We start from the raw sequence: 13950 nt of genomic DNA, 5'->3' as shown, positions 1-13950 counted from the left end.
TTCTCTTGTAGACTGTAAGTACCCTTGTGATTCAAGCAGCAAACGTGTCAGCTCTGTACAGATGTGTGGCTACTAACAAAGCGGGAGTGGGAGAGAGGGTTATCTCCTTTCATGTTACCAGTAAGTCTAACTTGTTGATTGCATAGCTGAGTTAAATTCCTCTCATTCCCTTTGCTTCACTGGCAATGCCAGCTTGATTGTGTGTCTGATTCAACCCCTCATGACGACCCATCCTTGTGATACCTCGTAAATATGTTCTTTGTTCAGCATTTACCAAATACCTAACATCAGACATGACAAGGTGGGTGAGGTCATATCTTTTATTGGATCAGCTTCTGTTGATGCACTTACTTAGAGCTTGAAAGCTTGTCTCTTTCACCAACCAAAGTCCATCCAATAAAAGATATTACCGCAGCCAACTTGCCTCTCTAATGTCCTGGGCCCACATGACTGCAATTCCACATGAAATAATTATTTTTGTGCCGGTAGTTGCTGCTACTGAGTACTGGCACCTTCACAGCCCCAGCCTGCTGGGGGGGTGCCAGCTGAGTACTGGCTTCTCTTTCTTTACAAAAAGGCACTGATTCTAAGTACCTGAGCCGTTCCATTAAAGCCAGTAGGGCTGCAGTGGCATGAAATTTTTATAAAGTGACAACCAAATCAGGATCTTTTGTCTCAATATTGTTTAGGCATTTACACCTATAAATGAACAAAATTCAGATTAAGGTCAAGATTTTCATAACTGGGTGACTTCAATGAGAGCTTCTAGCGTCTCAGGATCGGGGGAAATCAGACCACACATTTATATGCTTAAATATGGAATTAGGAACCTAACTTTAGACACTCGTTTCTGAAAATCTTGATCTAAATAATATGTTTAACCCAGCCACAAAAATTGATAGTTAATGCTGAGGCTAGTGCAAAGGTACATAGGACAATTCTGTTAATTGCATAGACCTTCCTTGGACTTTCATTAAGGGTTTTGCCCTTAATGGGTTTGATTCTCCGGTGCCTTGTTAAGTCATTTATACCAGGCAAAGTGAGTTTGAAACAAGATGCAAAACACTGGAGAATCGAGCCCAATGAGTCCATGAATGTAGATTTTCAAAATGGCTTTTTCTAATCAATATAAAGTTAATTCTAATTCTAATTAATAGTAGAAATAATGTTAATTATATTTTTAAATAATATAACAAATGCACTATTTAATGAGCTATTTTTAATTTGCAGGGGGTCTTGAAATTAACCTTCAACCTAGAAATCAGCCCACTGAAAAGGATAACTTGTCCTTGCAGTGCACTGCAGACAAATTCACCTTTGAAAACCTAACCTGGTATAAACTGAGCCCTCGCACCATGCAGAGGCCCCTGGGAGGTTTACCAATGCCTGTGTGCAAAAACCCTGACGACCTGCTTAAGCTGAATGCCACTGTTTCCCATAGCAGTGGTGAAAATGTTACCTTAGAGCTCTTCCTCCGTAACATTTCTCTTCAAGATCAAGGGGATTATGTCTGCATAGCCTGGGACAAAAAGACTAAAATGCAACATTGTCTTGTCAAGCACCTCACTGTCCAGGGTAAGAACCCACTTACATATGCCAAAGTTGGCGGGTACATGCACAGACTGTGCATAGTTGGAAACAAAGAAATTGCAATCATAGAAAACCTCAAGTGCTGTAGGACCTGATGTATTACCAATTTAAAGATGTGCTCACTGGTAGAAGGGATTTGAGCAGTTGTTAATAACGAGACTGCATTTGGTGTGTTGACTGTAGTCAAGTGCCTGAGATCAGGTCCAGGCAGTGTGTCTACTGTGTTGATGACCCAGGTAGGGCCTAGGCACTGTTTGTGTTGCATGAATTGATAGCTTTGTGCCTTGCACAACAGGCCCAGCTATGAGCTGTTTACACTTGTGACTTAAGATTCAGACCATCGTGTGACTCCACTGTTAGGCTGGAAACTGTGGTCCTGTTCTTAAATTGTCACAAAGGTGGTGGAGCATTTCAGCACAGACAAGGCCAGTGGTGCAAACACAAGAGATCCTGCACAGAGGCCCTTGAAGGCCTGGCTGTTTTGGCAATGTAGGCCTGGGTTCAGGAAAATACTTAAGCACAAGCTTATGGACTATCCAGCGTAGAGATACTTCCCTGAATGAGCGCCTTATGCATTTGCAGTACTACCCTTCTTGGCATGGGATTGCCCATGGAGACATGAGGGAAGGCCGTTCCTGGCCAATCCCCTCTTCTCCCTTAGCCGGGTGCAGGGGAGGGTCCTGCAAATCATAAAACGAGACCTATTTAAAAGACAAAGAACGTTTCCTTTTAACAATCTCTTGCCTATTGCCCTGGCTTCATGTATCAGAGAAGATTAAATACGACCTGTCTGTGAAGGCCATGATTGGTGCTGTTGTGTAGGGTGCACCTCTGAAAACCGGGATTCTCTGGTACGGTAATGTCAGTGCACTGGCAGGACCCAAGACATTACTGGACCACAGGGCCATGGGCTGGGAGGCTGGGGGGAGGAGGACCAGAGGCTGAGAGCCCTTCAGGGTGTGAGCCTGGTGACAGGAAGGCTGGTGGCCCTGTACAAGGTAGCCTGGCACAGCTTGTGTCCCTGGGCTAGTGCTTGTGGAGCTGGAGGGGCAGCCCAGTCAGGGCAGCGCCTGACAGTCCAGCCAAGGCTGTATCAGGCAGCCCAGCCATAGCTGGTGTCAGCCCAGAAGGGCTTAGGGGTTGGAGCCAGTGAGGGCTGGCCAGGGTTGGAGGTGGGGATGGAGCAGAGGCAGGGGGGTTAATGGTGGGCAGATGCAGAGCCAGCAGCAGGGAGGGGCGGTGGGCTGCAGAAGACTGGAGGCAGATCAAGCAAATTCCCTCGTTCAGGACAGGTCAGGTCCCAAGGGTGCTGGACGAAGGAGGTGCAACCTGTAGTAAGGCCATGAGATACATTAGTGACTCAGACTTGTAAAGTGGCAGGGAGTGCTAAGGCATCACAGAAACGAATGCACTTGAAAACTCCGGATAACTTTTATTTTCATGCAAACAGAGCCTGTGGCCCCCACCTTGGTAGAGAGCCTGGAGAATCAAACCGCAAACATTGGTGAAACCATAGAAGTATCATGCCCAGCCAATGGAATTCCTCCTCCACACATCACATGGTTTAAAAACAATAAAACCCTTGCTGAAGACTCAGGTGGGAACTGCTCCCTCAGTATGACTTCCCTCTCTTGTGTGTTTTATGCAGGACGCTCCATTGATTTCAATGCAGAATTCAAGTGCTGGTTGGGGGGGAGAATGTGGCCCAGTTTAATTTATATACTGTAAGAGGGATATGTATACAAAAATATAGCTGCAATAGTTGCAGCTGTTGAATTCTTGACAGCCAAAGCCAACGTACATAGCAGGATTAAGAATGATTCCCTTTTTCAGGTATTGTTTTGAAAGACGGGAACAAAACTCTAACCATACGCAGGGTAAGGAAAGAAGATGGAGGTCACTACATTTGCCTGGCTTGCAACGTCCTCGGCTGCAAGAAGGCAGTAACTTTTTTCGCAGTAGAAGGTTAGTAGAGATTTGTTTCTCTTACTGAGTTGGGTTTGAATGGAAGCCTGCGTATTGTATCTTGGTCAGTGTTTTGGAAAAGTACTGGCAGTGCCTTTGCTGAAAGCTTCCTTCTGCCAGAGTGAACCAGATTCATTTATTGATAAGGCTCCCAATCAAGCTCGAAATGGATGATGTCATGCCAAGCTGGCAATCCAGTTGGGTTTTTGAGGCTGACATTGTGTTCTCCAGAATCACAGCTTTCATTAAGCGAAATAAGCCAGTGTCTGGCCGTGATGGTGGGGGAGAAAAACCTGAAAACATAGAGAGAGTGCAAATCAGTGCAATAGTACCTGCCTCTGAGGCTGCAGAGAGTCTGACACACCACAGAGGGTGCACATAAGAATACTTAACTATGCCGACATTTAAATATTTTCACTGCTGTCAGCGTGTCTAAGAAAGCGCAGGAATAGAGGAAGGATCATGCACAGTCCCTGGTGAATGGTGTCCCATTTTGATGGCATGAGTGGAGGGCACTTGCAGGTACCCTCCTGTTTCCCCTCCTCTTACCTGTCCTGTGGTGATAAAAGGTCAGAAGAAAAGAGAATAGGCTTGAGGGCCCCCAAGCCCCACTGATGAGTTTCAGGGTATGGAGTTCAGGGAGCATCAAAGTTTTACATCCATCTAGCATTTACTGCTCTGCTGGTGGATGTGGCCAAGCGCTTCTTCCGTGACCCTAGCAAGCTATTGCTCCTCCCTCTACCAGAAATTTTCTACAATGTTTACATTTGGGTCAGATTTTCAAACTCATGTATGCAACCAGTAGGGCTGAAAACACCCAAGAGTCGAGCTTGTGGAGGGAGCTTGGGAGAGGACCACTGTTTCTCTCCATTCTGGTTCATAGTCTTTGGCTCAGCAAATGCCTTGAGCAGGTGTTTACCTTTAGGCATGGAAGTCAATAGGCTTGAACCATATGTTTAAAGTTATGTACATGTTTACATGCTTTTCCTAATAAGTATGGAGTTAAACAAGCTTAGAAAGTAAGTCCGCATGGGAGTTCTTTGCCTCACTGTTGGTTTGAGTGCCTGGAATGAAGCTAGTCCTGGTGGAAAGCCCTATGCCCTGGCAGTTAGTGTTTGTTCCATTACCATCATGCCGTGTGTGACTACGTGGTGTATAAATTAAATGCTAACAAGTGGCCAAACTGTTTTGCAACAAAACAAAAGTGCTCTTCACCTTCCATCAACAGTAAGGATCCTTCTAATTAAAAGCATTGATCAGAAGCTGCTTGCCTTTGGTATTTGTAGGCTACCTACGTATATTTATGAAAATAATCACTACTTCTGGAGTCTGTCTCATAAATCAGGGCGATAAGCCACTCTGCTATAGTGAGCTAGGGAAAGCTATCACCTGTTGTTCTTGCGTTCTCATTGTGTTATGGAGTTGATCTGCTGGACAACATATTTTTGTTGGGTGGAAGTTTTCTGCGAATAACCTTAATGTAAATACCTGCTTTCAGTGATCTAATCAATTTGTTTGCTCAGGGTATGATCAGGCAGGCCTGTTAAAACTGGAAACACATTTATGACATTGTTTCAGGTTAAGGAAGTCATGACACAGTCCATCATGGGCCACATAATGGAGAGAAACAGTGTGCCATTGTGTGAAAGGACCTATGTGATGCAGGAGCAGAAATGTACAGGAATATACTTTGAGAAATGGGAGTGGGGCGGAAAGGAATTCCATTGATGCATGTTATGAAATAGTTAAGTTGTAGCATGCTTAAAGGTTAAACCTGGAATAAGAATCCCGTTACATAGATGTATAATCTCAGGAGAATTTAAAATTCTTGTTGTCCTGAGACAATATATATATCTCCCAGTTTAAGCAGTTAAAAAAATATAAAGATGTTGTATCATAATACAGGGGATCATTCTTGCAACCTCTTATTTCCTACATAGTTTACTTTGCAGGAGAAAGTTATTCATTTTTGGTGATCAACATTCCTCTAGCTTTTGTGTGGTCAAAAATAGCAATTTCCTTTAAATTATAAAATTTCACCTTTTACTTTTGAATTACTCAGGGCCAAATTCTTCTCTAAATTATTCTCATTCAGCCACACAGAAACAAGTTTGTCTTCAACATAGCATGGGTGTAATTAAGGGCAAAATTTGGTCATAAGAGTCTGACTAATTCTTGCAGCCATTTCATTGTGCACTAATTTGGAGGAATCAGAAAGCTTATGAGAAGACAATGAATGAAGTCCTGTGCTGACCTATTGCATGCAAAATTCCATTCTTCATTGTTTTGAGTGGGTTTCACAGTGTGCAATTTAGTTTGGAGCCTGATCCTGTAGTCCAACCTATAAGAAACAAGCGTTGTCTGAGTTGGCTTGCTACATGTGGCACTTTTGAAATGAACATTTGGAAGAAGGAATTCTGTGCAATATTTTAGCTGATGCCCTAAACCAATAAGCTTTCAACTATCAATGAAGTGTTCATTTGTTTTTCCCTAGGCGCCGAAGAGAAAATGAACCTGGAGCTCATTATCCTGGTTGGGACTGCAGTGATTGCCATGTTCTTCTGGTTGCTTCTTGTAATCATTCTCCGGACCGTTAAACGGGTAACGAAACGTTCTTTTACTGTCCCATTGGCATTGATCTTGCATGACAAATGAAAACTGACTGCGGCTCTTTTGTGTTGTTTCTTTCCATTGTTCTTAAACCAACAGGCGCATTTTTTCTCTCAATACCACAACATTCTTGCTTGGAATTGAGGGCGCAGAAATTTGGTTTTAATTGACCAGGCATTTAGAGGAAAAAAATGCTTCTACTGTTTTTGTTATTAAAAGGGCAAGTAGTTAATGATGATCAATGTTCACATTCATAGTGTTGTAGCTGGACGAAACTACAGGCTTGTGTTTTTGTGAAATTTGAAAGCATTGAGGAAGGAGAAGTTTGTACATGTGGCTGTCTCGTTCCAGCCAACATGTACCGTTTATGTGACTAGAACTGATACCATTTTCCAGGCCAGTGAAGGGGAACTAAAGGCTGGTTACTTGTCAATCATCATGGATCCTGATGAAGTCCCTATGGATGAGCAGTGTGAACGTCTCCCCTACGATGCCAGCAAGTGGGAGTTTCCCAGAGACAGGCTAAAACTAGGTGTGTTTTCACTGTTTTGTATGGAGGCTGAGGAAAGGACACACTGTACATGTAGACTGTGGAGGAATTCTGCCTGGCCCGCACAAAGTTGCCCCGGAACTGTATCACACTGTTATAGGTTGCAGTGGGGGCTTTCTCTGTGTTGGCTCAGTCCTTTGGGCCAGTGTGGGAGATGGCTGCTTCATCATGGCCTTGCTTAATCCCACCCTACAGGAAAAGCTAGCTTGGTAGTTGTTGTGTTTCCTAACCCCACTTTCACATCTATAGGGGCCCAGCTCCCTTTGAGCCAAACTTTCACTGCTGAGGTGGGGGCTGATTTGGTTAACAAGTGGCCTAGCTTTTGTCCAGTGCTTTGATGATAAGTCTAAATCTGCTCATCTTCTCATGCCAGGCAAACCTCTTGGGCGTGGAGCATTTGGCCAAGTCATAGAAGCAGATGCATTCGGAATTGACAAAACTGCTACCTGCAAAACTGTAGCAGTAAAAATGCTTAAAGGTAAAACTGAAGAATAAAACCCCTTTTAGCTGACTCCAGGAGTACCCCAGTTGTTGTCCTTCAGACTCAGTAGATCTTCTTCGCGTTGTCCGAGTTCTTCCTTTTTGGCAGTTTCCTTGTGGGTTCTGTGTGAGAGGTTGACAGACTCTGCTGGATGATGAGAGTGTGGCCTATCCATCCCCACTTTCTTCTCTTGATTTGAATGTAGTATGAAGATCCTCCTGAAAAGACACAATGGCTGTGTCGTCACATGCTGCTTCTTCTGGAAGTGGCATGGTAATGAGCTGTCTGGAAGATGCTAATGAGGTGGTGTCTCATTAGCATATGGGCACATGATTTGGAGTGCAGAAGAAGCTCTTCTGGACTCCAACATACCTGTGCAGACACGTGGCCCATGGGGATCTTCCAGAAGGAAACCAAAATTTTGAGGAAGAAGGGGCTTCTGGAAGGGAGCTTTCCTTCTGGAAGATCCCTGCAGACTGTGTGTCTGCATGGGTATTTTGGACTCTTGAAGAGCTTCTTCCAGACTCTGAATCACGTGCACATATGCTAATGAGGCATGGGATATTTACATCTGTGCCTCATTAGCATCTTCTGGACAGCTCATTACCGTGCTGCTACAGCTGCACGTGAAGACACAGCCAATGTGATTTGTATTGCCAGTCTTGTACCTGGTAGTCAGCAAAGCACATTGAACAATCGGAATTTCTGTAGCAATATCCTAGAAGGGTTTAGTTAACAATTGCTGTTGGAATAATATAAAATATATCTTACCGTAAGAGGTGGTTGTTTAGTAGAACTTCTTTACCATCACTTTATAGATATACCCAGATGCAGGTGTTACATTTGCTCATACCTGTAATCCTACACAAGCTGATTTCTGCAGTATTTACCCCCATACTCTACCTGCAGTGTGAGCTTTCTGTCAATCCCTAAATGATGACTTAGACGTTATTGGTGGGGGGTGGAGTGGAGTGGGAGGAGAAATAAGATGGTAACGATTCAGCTAGCTTACTCCTTGGCTGATTTTAAACAATTTTTTGACATGATTTTCTGTGATGTGGATGTCTTGATGTTACACACAAAGTGAGATCCCTCCTGGGATAGGGACATACCACTTCAGAGGAGGGTTCCCCAGTGGACCAAAAGAAGAACCCAGCTGCTTGCGTTAGTTCATGGTGGTTACCAAATCTGCCAAATGCTGCCTTCTCCCCCTCCTCTTCATATATTGGCTGCTGCTGCCTTCTCAGAGAGCTGGCAAACCATCCAGGGACCATTCTCAGTGATTTGGTGGAAGCTGTGCAGCCTGCAACCCCGCCACATCTCATCCCTTTCGCAGGCCAATCTAGTGCCACAAGACAAGTGGTAGCCCCTTGCACTCAGCTGCTACATGGGGTAATGGTTGTACCTCTGGTGACTGAAAGCTCAACAGACCCTGCTTAAAATCTCAGCTAGAGCAAAGGAGAATCTGTGCGGTAATACACTGACTGTCTCTCCAGGCTGCCATTTTACCTTCTGGTAGTGTTCAGGATCTGTTTCAACATAGAGCAAAATCAGCTTTGTAACTCTACAGCTGTACAGTGCTAGAGCATAGTGAGGCAGAATGTGTCTTTGAGCCTCGCATGGGAACACTGGTCTCGGTTAACCTACAAGAATGTTTATCCCATATGCCAAAATACGAACGGGTGTGGCTAAGAGAGGGAAAACCTTTATTTCTGTTATGCTGATCAGCCGTATAATTTTTATCTTTGCAGAGGGTGCTACACATAGTGAGCATCGAGCACTTATGTCAGAGCTCAAGATCCTCATTCATATTGGTCACCATCTAAATGTTGTCAATTTACTTGGTGCCTGCACGAAACCTGGAGGTGAGTGACTGAGGAGAGCTGTTGTTGCTCTTGGGGATGTAGAATGTCTTTTAGTGGTTGGAGGTACTACCACAAGTTCAGTAAGACCATTTCTGAACAGTGGAGAATTGAGTTTAACCATTAGCAAGGCTTCAGTTTTCCACAGTTGTTATTCCAGGGCTATTCGTTGTAAGACTCACCATAGCCGTGTCTACACGTGCACGCTACTTCGAAGTAGCGGCACTAACTTCGAAATAGCACCCGTCACGGCTACACGTGTTGGGTGCTATTTCGATGTTAACATCGACGTTAGGCAGCGAGACGTCGAAGTCGCTAACCCCATGAGGGGATGGGAATAGCGCCCTACTTTGACATTCAACGTCGAAGTAGGGACCGTGTAGTCGTTGCGCGTCCCGCAACATCGAAATTGCGGGGTCCTCCATGGCGGCCATCAGCTGAGGGGTTGAGAGACGCTCTCTCTCCAGCCCCTGCGGGGATCTATGGTCACCGTGTGCAGCAGCCCTTAGCCCAGGGCTTCTGGCTGCTGCTGCTGCAGCTGGGGGTCCGTGCTGCATGCACAGGGTCTGCAACCAGTTGTCGGCTCTGTGGATCTTGCGCTGTTTAGTGCAGGTGTGTCTGGGAGGGGCCCTTTAAGGGAGCGGCTTGCTGTTGAGTCCGCCCTGTGACCCTGTCTGCAGCTGTGCCTGCACCCTTATTTCGATGTGTGCTACTCTGGCGTGTAGACGTTCCCTCACAGGGCCTATTTCGATGTGGTGCTGTGCAACGTCGATGTTGAACATCGACGTTGCCAGCCCTGGAGGATGTGTAGACGTTATTCATCGAAATAGCCTATTTTGATGTCTCCACATCGAAATAGGCTACTTCGATGTAGGCTTCACGTGTAGACGTAGCTCGTGATCCAGAGGTTAGATTAAGGGGTGGGAAGGCTGGATTTTGATCCATCATCTCTGTCACTGATGTACTGTGTAACCTGGGGGAAGTCACTTTATCTTTTGTATCTTAGTTCAGCTTCCCCATCTCCAAAATGGGGTAATACTGGCACACTGTTAACAAAGCTCTTTCAGTTCTTGGATCAAATGCACTCTAAGTGCAGGTACAATATTAATTTTATTTATCATGTGGACCATTCCTATTCTTCACATGAAAAGCACAAGCACTATGTAGTTGTACAAAGGGTGGAAGTAAACATGGTTTATAATCAGAAGTAGACCTCAAACAGAATTCTGAAAGCAAATAAATTTGTAGGGCTTTGGAATAAGAATCTAGGTCAAAATGCCACGGGTAGACCCTGTGTCTCTAATGGGTGAAAGCAAAACCACAAATTGGAACACCCTCCATAGCTCAGAGTTAGAGGGTGATTTTGAATCTGGATCCAAATTTGGACAATTGACTCTATTTTACTTATAATTGCAGAAAGTTTTGGTTCTAACAAACCCAGAATCCTAGACTAGTCTGGAAGATGTTTAGAACAAGTGACATTATAATAACTTGCCAAAGAAGCTGACTCAATTGTGAGTTTAATGTGAATGCAGTTAGGCTAAGAATTTTTTTCATGCTGTTCCATGACTATAGTTCTTTACTGGGAGGAAGAAGAATTCCATAAATCTTTCTAAAGGTAGATAAAGGGGTCAATGCAACTGTAGTTGCCAGAATAGGAAACCCACATCCAACATTTGGATTTTAGATCAGTATTTCCAAATGTCACATGGTCAAATAACCCAATTTGAGCATTGGGATACGACTTCTGGGCAATGAAGATGGTATTTGAATGCACCGTGAACCAGTTTGCATGTGTTGTCATAGCTATTTGCATATGTACATATAAGTACACAATTTCGTACACATGCTCACAAGCAAAATGAGGCCTCTGCTTTTTGAAAGCTTTGGCCTGAAATGTCTCCCTATCTCACATGTTAACCAAAAAAAAAAAAAAAAAAAGGAGTTACTTTCTTGCTTTGAATAGATTTTTTTACTTTCTAAAATTTGGATATTCTTTTTAAAACTACTTGGAAAGGTGGTGGAGTGCTTTTTAAAAGAATGTGTATTTTTAGCTGGACTAACCTGCAAAATAAACTGATTTTTCTAAATAATTGGTTCATGTTTTATGCAGGCCCACTTATGGTGATTGTGGAATACTGCAAATTTGGAAACTTATCAACTTACTTAAGGAGCAAGAGAGAAGAATTTGTTCCATACAAGGTACAGTCTTTTGTCAGCATAAAAATTGAAAATAGAGCTTACGGAGTGACAAAACTTTATTTTTACACCTGTTTTTATGCACTGAATGGAAAGCTTGAGAATTATTGGGGATGTACCTTTGTTTGAATATCAATTATGACAATGTTTAGCATTTACAATAGAAATTTGATAATGAAAAGGCGTTGCAGGTCATCCAGTCTGCCCCCATGCCCCTACAGTTTGTTATTCTAAGCTTTAAATGTGCAAAGAGGAGGCATTTTCACTGTCCTTCAGCAGACCATTCTACAGTCTGCTTTCTCTGCCAGAGAGTTTTTCTTGATAATCAGCCTCATTTTTTCCCCTCCTGTTTCACTTGTGACTCTTAGTCAAACTATCCTGTACCACCTTAAATCATTTCACACCCCACTTGTGTTTATACCCTTCTGCAGACTGCTATCATGTCCCACTTATTCAGCCAGGCTATAGATATATAACGCTTTTAATCTGTCCTCATAAATCAATTTCTCCAGCCAATTTACGTCACACTTTTCATCCTCAAAGCTTTTGTGAAAGACTTACTAGTCCTCACCACCCTCTGGGGCAATTCCTGATTTACAGATGAGGAAATGGAGCCATAAAAATGAAGACCAGTGTCCAACCGGGGCTCCTGTGTGAGTGGCCTGATTTTCAGAAGGAGTTGGTATTGTTCATCCCTTTTGAGAATCAGGCCATTTCTGGGGAACGTGAATATATTGGCTTTGCAGTCTCAATGTGGAACATTTTGGCCTAGGAGACTTATCCAGAGCTCCAGAGGAAGCCAGTGTGAAGGGGCTTAGGGGGGCGGTGTGGGGGTGTACAGAGCTATCTCCAGAGGCATGTGGTGGTGTAGGAGCAGAAGCAGGTACATCAGACACAGATATCTCTGGGGGTTCGTATGGACTTTGCAGTGGAGGAAGGAGCGAATGGTGGCGTGAGTGGTAGAATGGATGGATCCAAAAGCAGAGTGAAGGGGCATCACCTGACAACATGCTAGTTCAGCAAACGATGGATATCAAAGATCTTCCCCTACTTTGATACTCCGAGTGCAGAAAGTGGGGGCCTGCAGAGACTTAAAAACACCTTGCCTATACACAGGCTTGACTTTAAAACTTCCCCAGGGCCACAGATTCCTCAGACTCTGGAAGGTGGCTGCCATCACCCCAGTCCTTGGAGATGCCTTTCACCCATGCAGGCACATTGGGGGATGTCACCTGTGGGTAAAACTCCAACCCTGTTCTTCCCTCCACAGAGGGCTTGAGAACAGCAAGCTGTAACTTGATAGCTATGTGACCGAAGGCACCTACACAGACCCTTCTCGGGCACAGGTATCAGATTGTTTGCTTAAAAGAAGGTGATTTATTCACAAAACAAGAGAAAGTCAATCATGGGTTGCACACGGAGAAAAAATATCTGCCCGGGATTCAGTTTAAAAAGTTACGGGGGAAAAAAACATCAAGTCAAACAACAACACAAAGGAGAAAAACAGAGCAGCCAGTCCAACCAAATTCAAAATAAGCATAACCCAGTAGCGTCTAACTGTACATTTCCATTTTATTTACGCCTCTGTGGCTGATTTTGCACCAGTCGGTATATTCCTGAATGCCTGGGGAGACGTCTCCCCCAAGTCTTCCTCTCTGCTGGTGCACAGAAGAAGAAAGCCCTGAAAGCTGCAATTGTTCTCAGTTTAAACAAAGCTAATTCACTCCCACTGGCTCACCTGGAAGTCAGGTTACCTCAGGAGATTAACCCCTTCTCCAAACTCATTTGTGACAGTGGAATGTCATAGCACCTGCTAAGTGCGGCTGTTCGACATACGACAATGGTGGTGCAGGGCTGCTGTACCCCAGCGGGTGGGGTCAGAAGCAGGTTAAGTTCCTCCTCTCCTCTGGTGCTGAGGGATATTCCTGATTTATATCACGTCTGCCTCAGAAAATCTCTGATTTTTTTTTTTTTCTTTCTAGACTAAAAATGCCAGATTTAAGCCAGGAAAAGAAAACTACGTTGGTGAAATCTCAGCAGACTTGAAGCAGCGTTTAGACAGCATCACAAGCAGCCAGAGCTCAACGAGCTCTGGCTTTGTGGAGGAGAGATCTCTCAGTGATGTAGAGGAAGAGGAAGGTAGGATTTGTGCTCACGTTGTTTTGGGCCATTTGTCATTGGCAGGGGTTGCCTAAGGGCCAATACTTTGATCAGGCTCATCTGGAGGGAGGCCACAGTTCCGCTATACTTAGCTATACTTAAGCTTGGCAGAATTCAACTTCGTTTGATGTATAATTTCATGGCAATCATTCTTTACGTTTAAACTTTTTTCTGTTTTTGCACAAGTGGAGGGGGAATTCAGATAATTTAATGACACAGTTTGAGGTTAAAAAATGAAGCTTTAGAATACTCAACACATTGAAACATACAAATTAAATTCCCTGAAATGGAACCTTAAAAAGTTGCCAGGCAGCATTTTCTTATTTTGCCTTAGTGCACATTTCTATCATTATTGATGGGAATATGATTTGGTTGGGTTTTACATGGATGATGAAATCAACATAAGATCATTCTACCCAGTACAGCTGTTCTTACTCGGTAAATATCCTAATTATGACAGGACTGAGCGAGAACTGGGCTGTTAAGACGTGTGGTTATAGAGATTACCCCTCCAGTTTGCTAGAGGGTGAAAT

At 43.9% G+C, this 13950-nt stretch overlaps 1 protein-coding gene across 2 annotated transcripts in view; it reads left to right on the top strand.

The window, feature by feature from the left end:
* Window positions 1-13950, top strand: part of KDR (kinase insert domain receptor) — a 43404-nt gene that overhangs the window by 19045 nt on the left and 10409 nt on the right. For both annotated transcript variants that reach the window (XM_074992793.1, XM_074992792.1), the window contains exons 12-21: window positions 12-120; window positions 1231-1575; window positions 3041-3187; window positions 3424-3555; window positions 6050-6156; window positions 6562-6697; window positions 7089-7193; window positions 8948-9061; window positions 11172-11260; window positions 13240-13396. In XM_074992793.1, the coding sequence (XP_074848894.1) occupies window positions 12-120; window positions 1231-1575; window positions 3041-3187; window positions 3424-3555; window positions 6050-6156; window positions 6562-6697; window positions 7089-7193; window positions 8948-9061; window positions 11172-11260; window positions 13240-13396 (1441 nt within the window). The remainder of the gene's footprint in view (window positions 1-11; window positions 121-1230; window positions 1576-3040; window positions 3188-3423; window positions 3556-6049; window positions 6157-6561; window positions 6698-7088; window positions 7194-8947; window positions 9062-11171; window positions 11261-13239; window positions 13397-13950) is intronic.

Source organism: Carettochelys insculpta, chromosome 4, assembly GCF_033958435.1.
Source record: "Carettochelys insculpta isolate YL-2023 chromosome 4, ASM3395843v1, whole genome shotgun sequence".
NCBI lineage: Eukaryota > Metazoa > Chordata > Testudines > Carettochelyidae > Carettochelys > Carettochelys insculpta.
Note: the sequence above shows the minus strand (reverse complement) of the source record. Positions and strands in the feature narration are given on the sequence as shown.